Source organism: Pinus tabuliformis, chromosome 2_2 (assembly GCF_031772625.1).
Source record: "Pinus tabuliformis cultivar Carrire ecotype Pingquan chromosome 2_2, CPIR1, whole genome shotgun sequence".
In the NCBI taxonomy this organism is placed as follows: Eukaryota; Viridiplantae; Streptophyta; class Pinopsida; order Pinales; family Pinaceae; genus Pinus; species Pinus tabuliformis.
In genome coordinates, this window is record NC_142300.1 from 387703192 (window position 1) to 387716734 (window position 13543).

The 13543-nt window shown below is 34.1% G+C and overlaps 1 protein-coding gene across 1 annotated transcript; it reads left to right on the top strand.

Moving 5' to 3' along the window:
- Window positions 1-9819: 9819 nt before the first annotated feature.
- On the top strand, window positions 9820-10779 carry LOC149192891 (uncharacterized). The gene is made up of 3 exons (XM_089407150.1): window positions 9820-9825; window positions 10233-10353; window positions 10468-10779. The coding sequence occupies exons 1-3, from the start codon at window positions 9820-9822 to the stop codon at window positions 10653-10655; spliced, it is 315 nt and encodes a 104-aa protein (XP_089263276.1). The 3' UTR covers window positions 10656-10779.
- Window positions 10780-13543: the final 2764 nt, after the last annotated feature.

The following is a 13543-nucleotide window of genomic DNA, read 5'->3' on the forward strand; positions in this document are numbered from 1 at the left end:
GTTAACGGTCAGGCATAATCAAACTGGCGTAAATAGCAACTTAACCTATGTTCGGGCCTCTTCCGCCTCGGGAAGAGGCCAAATAAGATGGGAAATGTTAAGCGGCAAATCCGACTTTGGTTATCTGTGGAGAACACCCCACAGCGGAATTCCAGACTTTATACTAAGCGCTGTATAACAGGGACTAAAAACTCTAAACTAATGCTAAGTCGACTAATAACGATTACAATAGTCCCCGCCGATTGCCAGATGGCAGGGACTAAAAATGGGTAATTATACTTTGAATACAGCACGAGGACTTCAATTTCTCTTTAGATACGGAGATGGCTTATCCGTATCGAACAAGGACGTAAAGGACCAGATATTGAAAATTATCGTTGACCGAGTGCCTATTGAGGAACAATTACGACTGGGTTACCGTTACTAGCTATGTGTATTAAGTGTGTTCTGAATGTTTTATGGTTTCGCAAATGCGTATGGCCATAGGACCCTAGGTTAAATAAGTTGCGGGATTGAGAATAAGAGAATTTGTGCAAGTGTTTGTGGACGTAGTTTCGCTAAGTTCTGCCAATGTGCCTGTGGAAATTGTTCCCCGACATATTCCAAATATCGTGTACCGCAATTACTATCATCACCCAATCACCGCTGCACCATTTTCCATTTTTCTACTGTATTCTTATATGTTTTATCATCTGGAAAATATATTATATTTGATTTATAGTTGGTTGGATTTGTCAGGTGTTACATATAATGGGTACAAATGGTATCAATTTTATAATTCTTTTTAAGTGTAGTTTAATTATTAACTAAAATGTTTTTTTTTTTTTTCATCAGATTTTCAGAAATATCGCTAAAGGTTTTATTAAATCATGGAAAAATGCCATTTTATAAAATTTTGATAGATATTTTCAGAAATATCTCTATAAATTTTAGTAGATTATGAGAAATGCTATTTTTTTTTATAGAATATCTCAACAAATTTTACCAAATTATAGAAAAATGCCATTTTATTTTTATATGTATTTAGGGTAAGGTTAGAATTTTATAGTAATTTTTATGATGCTTAAAATTGATCAAATTTATTCTTTTAAAATTAGAATTAGAGTTTTAATAGTGATTTTTGCCATGATAAAATTGACAGGATTTATTAGATTCTTTTAATGAAAATTATATATTTTTGGTTAATTGTTTATTCAAATATTTTGATTTAATAAATTTTAAAAAATATTAAAATGATTATTTTGTTTTTATTTTTAAAAAGTTAAATATTTATTATTTTATAATATAATATAATTTTGAAAATAATAATATCTTAGATATTATGAAATTAATATATAATAAAAATATATTTAAAATAAACTAAATGCAATTTTTTTATTAATTTTTTTTTAAATATTATATAAGTGTTAAATGAAATAATATGGTTTGCTATTATATAAAATACCAAAATGTATATAAAGTAATTGAGTTATAATATAGATAATATGATTAGTTATTATATAAGATATTAAAATACACAAAGCAATTTAATTATATGTAAGTTATTATATAAAATATTAAAAATGCATATAAAGTATTTTAGTTATAGGTTTAAATTCTTACCATAAAATAAACATTTAAGAATAGAACGATAAGTATTAAAATGAACATAACATGATTAATTATTTGGCAGAAAATTAAAAATGCATATACAGTAATATAGTTGTTGTAAGCTTTTTACAATACAAGTGAGAAGAATGAGTATGGTTTTGGTTTATTATTTTATTAGTATATCTATATAATTTAAATGGTTTATTAAAATATTTGTTTTATATTTTTAATATTATAAAATAAATATGTGTGAGAGAGAAATTGTAAGGTTAAAGATATTTATTTTAATATATTCAATTATTTTTTTGGTGAATGGGGAATTAAACTTGTAATAATACTTAAGTTATTATATATATATATATATATATATATATATATATATATATATATCTATAACCAAGAATATTGGCTTCTTATTTATTATAAATATTGCTAAAGCTCATGTTTTTAAGACATTTTTTAAATTAATTGATATAATTAAAGCCGAACCAAGGGCATAACTACTTTGAGATAAACATCAACCTTAATATATAATTTACTATTAAGTATATTCTAGAATATTTTATAGAGATTAAGTCCCTAAGAGCCACCTCATAATTATTGATAATTAATTAAAATTCCAAAATAGACAAACCTATCTATAATTATGCTTTCTATTTTGAAAAAATTAATTCTATGTTACATATCTAATGATTTGTAAAGTCCCTTTAACCTCTCTTGGTTATAACAGAAATTGTATGAGCAATGTTCCAATGACTTAAAATAATTGAGATTTTTAGAGGAGTTCGTAAAACCCATCGTAATTCTCTACAAAAATGTTTTAGGAAAATGTTTAACAACCAAATAAGAATACAAAAATTAAGTATGTGTCTTAATGTTCCAATGACTTAAAATAATTGATACTTTTAGAGGAGTTTGTAAAACCCATTGTAATTCGCTACAAAAATGTTCTAGAAAAATGTTTAACAACCAAATAAGAATACAAATTTAAGTATGTGTCATTATGTGTCGAGAAAATCACTAATAATATTTTTATAAATATTAAAAATTTAGCTTTAATAGAATTTATGGTCGAGAAAATAAAATTTCAATTTAGATTCATCTTATCTTGCAATCCATTATAATTTTAGAGGGATGAAATTTATAGAGAAGTAAATATTTCCTCACCTTTTTTTTCTCTAAATGTTTTACACCATAAAGGTTTTGATATTTCTTGGCACATGATACATATAGAGTTAAGATAAATCTATATTAATTCATATATATATACACATGATAAATATAGAGTAATCCACATTAACTATGAAAGCATATATATATATATATATATATATATATATATATATAAGAGTATTTCTAACCAAATGTATATGTATATATCAAGTGGACAATGATTTTGTTCAATTTTGGATCCAAATTGAAATTATTTTTTAACGGATTTTCTTACTTTCAATTACCATGTCTCTATATATAAATATGATATAAATTTATTTTGCTTAATGATAGCACAAAAATATTTTATTTGTGGTTGATATTGTTGATAATTCAAGGTCTATGCAAGAATTTAAGCACAAGAATAATGACACAAAATTGAATAGTACAAAATATTTTACTTAGTAAAACTCTAACATTTTATATAAATTTATTTTGCTTAATGCTAACACTAAAATATTTTATTTATGGTTGATATTGTTGTTATTTCAAAATCTATGTAAGAATTTGATGAGAAGAAAAATGACACAAAATTCAATAGTATATAATATTTTACATAGTAAAACTCTACCCTTTTGTTATTATAAGAAAATTACAATCAAGCTTATATTCCTCTTCAATAGTTCGAAAAATTCATAAATGAAGTAGGATTTGTTGCAATAGTTTTGGTATTGGTTTTGGAAACCAAAATTGTTAAGGTAAATGTAATAAAAAGTTAGGTGAATCTCATCTTTATTTTTCCTTAAATTATCTTTTTGTCACATTTGTTTTGGTAACTACCATTATGTTTGTTAAGCTAAATGTTATAAAAAATTAGGTGAATCTCATCTTTGTTTATCTTTAGATTATTTTCTTTTTGTTACACTCAAGAATGGACACTTTGCAAAAAAAAGATTCAACGTTTCCAAATTTGAACGTACCACCTATGGAGAATAGGATTTGGAATGAGGAGTTGTGTAATTAGATTTTATATTTTCAATAAATGTCTTACCTTGGGAAAACTATGGGAAAGAGAACATGAGTACCACCTATGGAGACTAGGATTGGAATGAGGAGTTGTGTAATTAGATTTTATATTTTCAATAAATGTTTTACCTTGGGAAAACTATGGGAAAGAGAACATGAGTAATAGAGACTTCTTCCTATTCTACAAAAGCTATTAAGTAGCCAAGTCCACATAGGAGAGAAATCATTTATTAAGAAAATAACATAATTGGAAAGAAATATTATGCCAAATTAATAATTAGAAATTATGATGCGGGTTACCCCTGCTTTACCCACAGTTTGCATGGATTATGCATATAGCTATCTATCCTAGGAATTTTTAACTCACTAAGTAATTAAATCATCAATTCTAAGGTTTAAGGGCCCTTTCTCAAACTCTGCAGAATAACTCATTACTATGCCATCAATGCCTAATTCCTAGGCAATATCCACTTATCAGAATTTAAATCACCCCTTTAAGCCTTCAATTTGGAATTTATTAAAGGCCTTCTCTTAATTCCTTCCTATTGGGATGTTATAACCCTTCTAAACCTTCAACCATTCTTTATCGGGCCTATCAGGAATTTATAAACCTTTAATACTCTTCATTAAATATTAATCCCATACTTAATAACCAAACCCACATACATAACTTTTCCCTTTCTAAAACCTTGGTTCATATATGTTATATTGCATGAAATGCATTATCGGTGCTATTTTCCTTCTAAACCCATTTACAAAGGAAATCACCCATAAAACATAACTTTCTACCTTTGGTATGGCTATTGCATGATTCCCGAGGTTTACCTTTATCGCTATAGGCAATCGCATCCTCCGCAGTCACATTAACACATGTTCCCCTATCTCCCCCGATATGCGATCATATAATCTTTCGGACTTGAAATAATATTAACTATGCTTCATTTCACTATCGAGTCTGCTCTTATCAACCCTTCGCACAATTGCATATCACATGTATTGAAGCCAAGGTCTACAAAACATTATGATCTGATCACATCTTCACTGATCCTTTTCTTGATCCAACGGTCATTAATGCTCCCGATCTCCAGAGTCACTCTGATGGTTCTCTATCGTTGTTATGCACCTAGCAGATCCAATGGTCCATAATCATTTTGGGTTGGTAACAGGCCTGACACTTAACACTTCTTTCAAACTCAATGGAATTATAAAACCCCAACCTAATACATTTCATGTCTGGCTTCTCAATTAAACTTCAATCACTTTGGCACCCGATGACCGTTCGATGGCGAGATCTCTCCAATCGTTGATGTGATTTAATCCCAACCGTTGATCATTAAAGATCCAATGGCTACGATTCACCCATACTCCATTTCTTCCACCCTTCTCCTTTACTTAGTTTTTTGCGTATTTCTTCAGGGTTCCTATGTTTTCCATGTTTTCTAAAGATTTTCCTTCTGCCTTCAGTTCACTTCCACTTGAGCTCTAAGCTCGTGATTTATTTTATCACCATCCTCTTTGACTTCCAATTTCACTGTGCCTCGCCTACATAAATATACATATGCAATTCTCTGATGCATGCAATCTATCATTCAACACTCAATCACGCATTTATACATATTTAACCAATATTCGTAGATATCTAAATATAAACACTTAATTACAGAATGAGATCTCTATCTCTCTGGCTTGATTTTCTAATATCAGTGGCCTCTATTCCAACTCTGCCCGTACGCTTACAGTCACTCCAAATATCTAATCTCTCTAACCTCTCTAACCTCTCTCTTTTCCTTTTAGGCTTACATTTATACATAAGGACTCTAAAACCAATTCCTGGTTTAGATCCATGAATTCCTTAACAAATTTCCTAATTCTTCTTCTTGTTCCTAAAATCATGAACTGACTCCTAATCTAGGATTTACAATCAATTCTCAATCCCTCAATCTATCAACTATCCTAATATATCATGTTCTCCTACATTCGAGAACATTTACAATAAAGCCTCACAATATTAAATTAATTCCCTACTCTAGCTTCACTCATTAAAATCACTCAAAACATTAATAATTACATTTAATTCACTCTTAGGAATCCAACTTCCTTAAAAACAAAATACCCCTATGTCTACTAGAATACAATGAGTTTTCTTGGGCTGGATGCTCCTGCATCAGACTCCCAAAGTAGAAAATTTCCATGATATCTTGTTCATGTTCTTCATATGTTGATATAAACCACCAGGATCCCAAAATTTAGTTTGTAGCTGCCCAAACGCTTTGCTTATTTGCTGCTGCTGTATGTCTGCTATTTTCTGTTGTATCTTCCTCTCTTTTTCAATCAGGTTCATACTCTAATTGATCTTCCTTCCTGCTACTATCATCTTCCTCCCTTTGGCTTTTTTCATCACTAGCTGCCACATTTCTTCAATTTCTATGTCCAGCACATCCTTGGATTGGTTCATACCTTTTCACTTACCACTCTTTGCCTCCTTCTGCTTCAGGTTGTTGCTGTTGTCCACTAACTCTTCAAATTATTGTAGTCTACCTGGGCGGAGGAATTGCCCGGTTTCCGTCGCCGCCCGGAAAATTGTCCGGCGCCGGCCGCCGGCAATCCCTCGCCCTCCGCCACTCTCCCCTGGCTCCGCCACCCCTTCCTCCACTCCGCATTCACTCCCTGATTTTTCCACGCACCCCCTTCCTCCGCTCCACATTCACTCCCTGATTTTTCGACGCAGATCGGATCCGAGCTGGCATCCTGAAATTTCGCTGACAGATTGCCCGATTCGAAATGGAGGAAGGTCCCGATCGCGATCTGCTCACTCACCTTCCTCCTCGACTAGGCGCCTCCGGCTCTGGGCTTCCTCCGCTCTGCTGCTCGCCACCAAGGTACACCGGACTAACACACCAGGTTTGTTCCGCTGTTTATTTTAAAATTGTTATAACCTTGCTCAGTTGAGTAGAATGATTCCCTGAGAGTCTTGAGTCTTCTCGAATAGGTACATTGGGGACCAGGCTACAAGACTAATGTCCCAGCTTACCTGTCCTTCACAGAGCTCTTCTCACATCCTGATGAGGATATGCGGTAGACAAAAGAATTGCTTTGTTCCCAAACCCAAGTTGGATCTCTGAGCATCAGATTCCTGTGACCTCCTTTTACATATTCCTTACGGATATTCTCAATGTGGACTACTCCCAGGTAGATCCAAATCGAAAACATCAGCGCAAGTTTTGCGATTGTTTCCCACAACGGCTGTAAATTGCTGTAAGAATCGTTACTATTCGATCACTGATTTCGCGCCACTCATAGTATTCTCACGGTGTTTCAAACTGTTCAATCAAACCTTTGGCAATTCGTTACCGGCCATTTTCAGAGTCGTATGAAGTGTTTAAAAATTATAAACTAAGAGAAACCTCTGCACATTTTGTAAGATGAATTTGCCGCAATTTTTCCTACCATCTGCTCCACCTCCCTGTCAAACTTCTGCTTCTCCTATTCGGTATTGGAATAGGAGAATTTACAGTCAGCACGAGAATCCATGCATATCATAGCATCATATTTTATATAGGGAGTTTACTAACACTTCCTCACAGACACCCATACTACACCTGCCAGGAGTACTGCCATTTGTAACCTTGCCAAAAATTTACATGCAGATCAGTTTTTTATGAGAATATGCTTGCAAGGATTTGAGTGAGAGACACTTTTTGGAAATAGCATTCACAACGAACCAGAAAAAATTCCTTCTTTTAGTCATTGACAAAGAATAGGTAATTGAGGTTGCGATCAAATCCATGTATAGTACTAGTAGGAACAGACTCTAGAGTGTCTAAAGAAGGTCAATGACCAACCATATGAAGGAAGTAGAAACAGATTATTCACTTTCTTTGGCCTTTTTAGTTGAAGGTCCCTTCAAAGGAAAGAGCACAAGTTAGTTTAATAGGGAGAGGGAGTGGAATTAAACAGTAGCTCGAGTTAGCTTTTTCATTATACACATAACTAGTTAAGAAATCTTAAACTCAAGACACAGGTTCCAATTTTTAGTGAAGCTGTAAAGCATCTGAGTAGCAGGATTATGGCCACTTGCAGAGAGTAATGATAACCCTAGAAGGCAATTATGATTTTGTGGAGCATCCTGTATGTGGTAGATTGATGATCTTGCCACAAAGTTTTCATATGTGCAGATATTGATCCTCTCTGCTAAGAGTGCCTTCACTTACTAGCTATACAGGACCAGGCTTTTTCTAGCATCCAAGGAAACCTTCATCTTACTAAACTAGATGTGAAAAACTAGATGACAAAGTGTCTTTCCCAAATGGGAGGTCTATAGTGCAATAAAGTAGTAATGCCTATCTTCAAGTGGTATGGCACCCCTGTTGACAGATTTGCTGAAATGTATCATTCCTTGAGAACAAACCTGCTTTGCCCTTGAGCAAGACTTGACAATTTCTAATTTCATTTGCTATTCATGCAATCAACTTCCTAGGGATCAATTTCATATGCATAGTACTGACTATTCAATTTGACATCTTACCAAACAAGCAAGTTTTCCAAGTGGTCTAGACACCAAACAAAACACTTAAACCATATGATGGAAATATCAATGAACCAATGTCAGTATCGGTAGAGCATGTCCTCTCTTTAGGGCACATAGATGCAAACTAAGGTGCTTCAATGAACCAATGTCAGTATGGGTAGAGCCTGCCCCCTCTTTAGGGCACATAGATGCATAAGAATGGGCTTTAATCTTTCACCCTTACATTTTTCAGCAACGTTTCTGGATCCTTTTGAGAGGGAGCGATATGAAGAGTATCCTAGGTCAGTGGGACTGCTACGAGTGGAATTGTGAAGTGTGATAATAAAAAATTCTCTAGTAACCAAACCAGCACTCCCAAGCTATAGTGAGAATGAAGATGCTTGGTAAGCATGGATTTTTGTTTAGAGTCCTGAGCTTTTCCAGCTCAAAATAAAAAGTAAACATGGCAAATGTTGGAAGAAATTTAAATGTGTATAAGGGAAATCCTATTAAGCCTACAAACCATTTACTTAATCAAACTGGAATAGCATAAGTCATAGAATGACAAATAATAGTAAGATTCATGGAGATTCCGCACCTGGCATTGCATTTTGAAGAAAACAGTGTATGTTGAACACATAACGCACTGGTTAGAACTATTTGATTTTGGCCCATTAGGACTGCCCATGAAAGGCAGATCAGGCTGTCCCTCTGACCCCAAATAAGGTCTAGGAGAAACTTGAGAGGCTTTACTGGAAGGCGATATCTCAGGGGTCTTGAATGGCCTAATCCTCAATAGAGACAGTAGTCGAATAGGCGGGCGCTCTTTTCTCACTGCTTTCTTTGCAGAAATCCCACTGGACTGATTCTTCTTCTGCCAAACAATCCGCGAAGCACTTCGAGAATTTGATCTGACCAATAGACAGCGAGGAGCAAACACAGGTTACAGGATCCATCCTAACTGGCAAATTTGGCGAATTTTCCACACACAGGTTTCAGGATCCATCCTAACTGGCAACGGTTTGATAACATCAACATATTTGCAGTATACATTAATCTGGTTTATGGATATAATGACTAGAACTCAGTGACTCTTCTAACGTGAATATACTCTGAAATGAAGTAGATAATAGATCCTTTTTAAAACTAGAAGTAGAAGTACATGTCTACTCTTTTAATATATATACTGTTTTTCTTTTTTCTGTTGTAAGGCACTTACTATCCTTTTGTGTTGTAAGGCACTTACTATCCTTTTATGGTGTAAGACAGTTACTATTTTGGAAAATTTACAAGATAGACCTGTCAAATTCATAACTTTCATTAAGGTCACGGATGAAAGAAGGTGTCCCATCATTACAAATTGCTATCCATACCCTAGCCATATACCTATAAGTCCCAAAAGCTAAAACTAACCTGGCCTACCTTACTGATCATAGTTGAGAAACACAGCAGAGTTGGCCATCCAAGAGAAACCCTGTAATATAAAGAATATCTACATTGCTGCTCTTGTTAAAGCCATTGTTAAGATATAGGCTTCAATTATTATGACTGTAAATAGAGAAGGATGATCGAATTTATTCTACTGAACTTGATGATATGGTAACATAGTGATTCAAGTCAGCATACTGACTCAACTCAGATCTAAGTCGTTCAACCTGACTTTCTGCTTTAATGGACTCCTCCAAGTTCAGGGATCTGGTCTTGACTCTGGGGAGATCGTTTTTGACTTGCCATTTTAATATATGGGACATGATATAGGAGTTTGGCTCGTGAAAATACCTCTTTGCTAAAAACATTTAAAATTCTTACATGATGGTTGGTATTCCTTCGCAAATGTATGGAAAAATTTTCCCATAGACCCCAAAAATGTTGCACTGAGTATTTATTTGAATAAAATCTTTCCTTAGAAATTGTGGATTTCCTGGCATTCTGACTCGGACACTATTTTTATTTCCAGGATGCCGATGGTTCAGTGCCTTTCTTCTGGGGCACTGCACCTGATGGTTGCCTTGTCCTATCTGATGATCCACATGTCCTCAAAGAGGGATGTGGAAAATCTTTTGCTCCTTTTCCCCGAGGTAATATTCGACTGCTAAATTAGACCTTATCTATTCTCTGACTGTTTCACACATCAAGCATAGTGATCTAATTTTTGTCTCTTATTTATACTGATGTTGCATTTGGCCCTGCAGGTTGTTTTTTCTCTACATCAGGTGGCTTGCAGAGTTTTGAACATCCTCTGAATAAGCTGATGCCAATGCCTCGTGTTGATAGTAAGGGGCAGATGTGTGGGGCGAACTTCAAAGTAGATGTGTTTGCCAAGAGGCAGACTAGCATGCCTAGAGTGGGTAGTGAGGCCAATTGGGCCAAGGAATTTTGATATGAACCAGGCCAATTGGGCTAATGAATCCTGATAAGAACAATTTGATATTTAGAAATATCATTTTGTTTTTTATTTGATATGTATTATTTTCATAATCAATACTGATGAAGCTGAAAAGTGAGTCAGTTTTGCAATGTAAAGGTGATTTCAAAGGCTGTTACTGGCTTATACAAGTTTGCTATCTGCAAAGTTAGTTACTCCAACCTTTCTGATTAATATATATCGTTGACTATAACAACCCTTGAAACTAAGGTAAATAAGACACGGGTAGAAGCTGCTTGCTAAGAATAGCACATTCAATTGCTTAAATGGCTGTGAGAAAACTCTGAAAAGGAGCAGCTTTATTTCAATAACATACCAAACATCATAAAGAAATGATGTAAGAGTCTTTTGTAATAGTCCATTACCATCTATTTGGTAGTCTTTTAAACATTCAATTTTTATTTTTTTAATATATGAAACATATGTGTTATCATTTATTTGCGCTTCAAATATATATATGAATGTTAAAAGCATCCTCTGCAGAATTTTTAATGATTTTTTTATTAATTATAAATTATTTTTTAATATATTTTAAAATGTGAAAATTTAATATAGCTAAAGCTGGTTAATTTAGTTTAGTTTTTCTTAGTTCATTTAAAATGATATATTATTTAAAGTTGTGTTTCCTTTATATTTAAAATGATACATTATTTTTAACATTTTATGTTTGTCAATTAGTTAAAAAAAATTGTAATTTGAGGAACTTTTTTATTATGGCAATAAGTTCTATTGTTGTCTACAACATTTCAAAAGTTTACCAAGTCTTACGCTTAATGGATTTGTAGGTTCGTAGTGCATTCACCAGAAATTTGACAGTAGCCAAAAAAGGCTGAGATATCCAAAACAAGAGATTACCAAGAAACCAAAAAACCATCAAGATATACACACAACCTATAGCCATAAGAAATTAGAAAAGGTTGTCGGTGCATGGGTCCACCCCCCACGGGGTATATTTATCCTCCTTGACGATAGTAATCATTTGATTGGCCCAACTGATTTGGGTTTGCATTGGCCATGTGGAGTTAAAAGTCAATTCTCTCTCCCAGCATCCCCAATTTACAAGAAGATTGGCTTACCTTATTCCCAGTCCAACAAGAATGTAATGTGATCACATAGGGAAAGGTGGATAACAATATTTGAATCCGAGAAACCAATAACTCAAAATCCCAACTCTTAACCACTTTTGACACAAGGGTACCCTAGATAAATTTCTGAGTTGTGGATATGGCCAGTTGGGAATCTCCATCCACTTGGATATTAGAAAAGCCTTATTTGCTTGCGCTCTGCAGACCTTGTTCTAGAGCAATAAACTCTACAACATTGTTGTTGGTGATTCCAAAGTTGCCAACATATATCCTTAGTATTTCCACGCCAGTCCTTGAATAATCCTCCATACTTGGTTGGGCTTGGATTTCCTTCGGCAACCCCGTCAAAGTTAAGATTGGAAAAACCAAGGGGCGAGGGAGTAAATTGAGGAGGGGAGTTTATCATCTTGGGAAATGGATTAATTGTATTTTATGTTCCATGCTTGTTTGAAGAGTTCCCACCCCCTTGCAACCAACACCACAATAGTTTGGCTCACAAGGCTTTGTTAAGCATTTATGGATCCCTCAATCCAAGGCCCCCTACCAACTTTGGTTAACATACCTTCTCCCAAGCCACTATAGCCCACTTCCTAGTGTGCTTAGTGCCTTGCCACAAGAAATCTCAAAATTTGGTAGTGATAGCTTTATAAATCAGCGTATGCGTTGGCAATGCTGAAATTTGGTATAGCGGTAAAGCTTGAAGAACATCTTTGATCAAGGTCACACGACCTTCCAAGTTCAAAGATTGGAAGGTCTAGTTGCCAATTCGATTTGAGATCCTCTCAAGAATGTCTTGCCAACAAGAAGCACATAAAAATTTTTCTACCTGTGAGATAATTTGTTCGTTGGTTGTTGATCAATGATGAAAGGTTTCTTTACTATGTTTATAAGCAATTTATTCTTAATAACACTTATTTCTCAATCACCCAGTCACTCTTCCCGTCTCCCCCTTGGATTTCATCTCAATAGTTTTCCCAGATCACAACTCTATTTTGGCTTGACTTCTCTGTATTTCAGATCTTGTGCTTGTGGATTTATCATGATAGTAAGGACCTAGTGTGTCATAAGTAAGGAAATGTCAATATTTCTCCAAGAAAACACATCCATCATGATGGTCTACTATGCTAAATCTCCCATGTGACCACTCCTCTTCCTCCAAATCTTGCACTAGTTTTTCCTCTACAAAGGGATTCTTAGATAAAAACTAGAAAATATGCAGTTGGTGTTCTCGCTGTTCTTGTAAGAGAGTTAAGAGGATTACTTGCAGTTAATGCATGGTGAAAATCGATAACTGAAAATTAATATGCTTTATAAATGCATGGTGAAAATTGATAACTGAAAATTAATAATTCCCTCTACATGCTTCATAAATGCATGGCCATCCCATGGAACTTTGTTATTTCTAATTATTATGGCCATTCCCTTTTTGAGGATACTCCAAGATTTGAAAATACATAGGCTACATAGATCGGTTTAGGATTCAGTCTCACAACAGCAACAATAGCTAAGAAGTATGGAAGAACAATTGCACCTTTTTGTTTCTACTAAAAAGCAGTTAACACAAGACTGTAAACAAGAATTTGACTTTTGGTTTTGGCTCCATTTCCTTGTTAATATAAGCAGTCCTCATTTACAATGTCATTTTATAACATACTGCCGAAGGTTACAGAAGGACTAACAGAGAGAGGGACTAAACGTCCCTGTCAAGTTTTGAGAAGCTCAACTTAATAGTATCTAAACAGTCTTCAGCTCTAGATG

Coding starts and splice junctions, on each gene's coding strand:
- LOC149192891 (XM_089407150.1), top strand. Junction 10,354..10,467: donor TTTTGCTCCTTTTCCCCGAG/GTAATATTCGAC, acceptor TTGGCCCTGCAG/GTTGTTTTTTCTCTACATCA.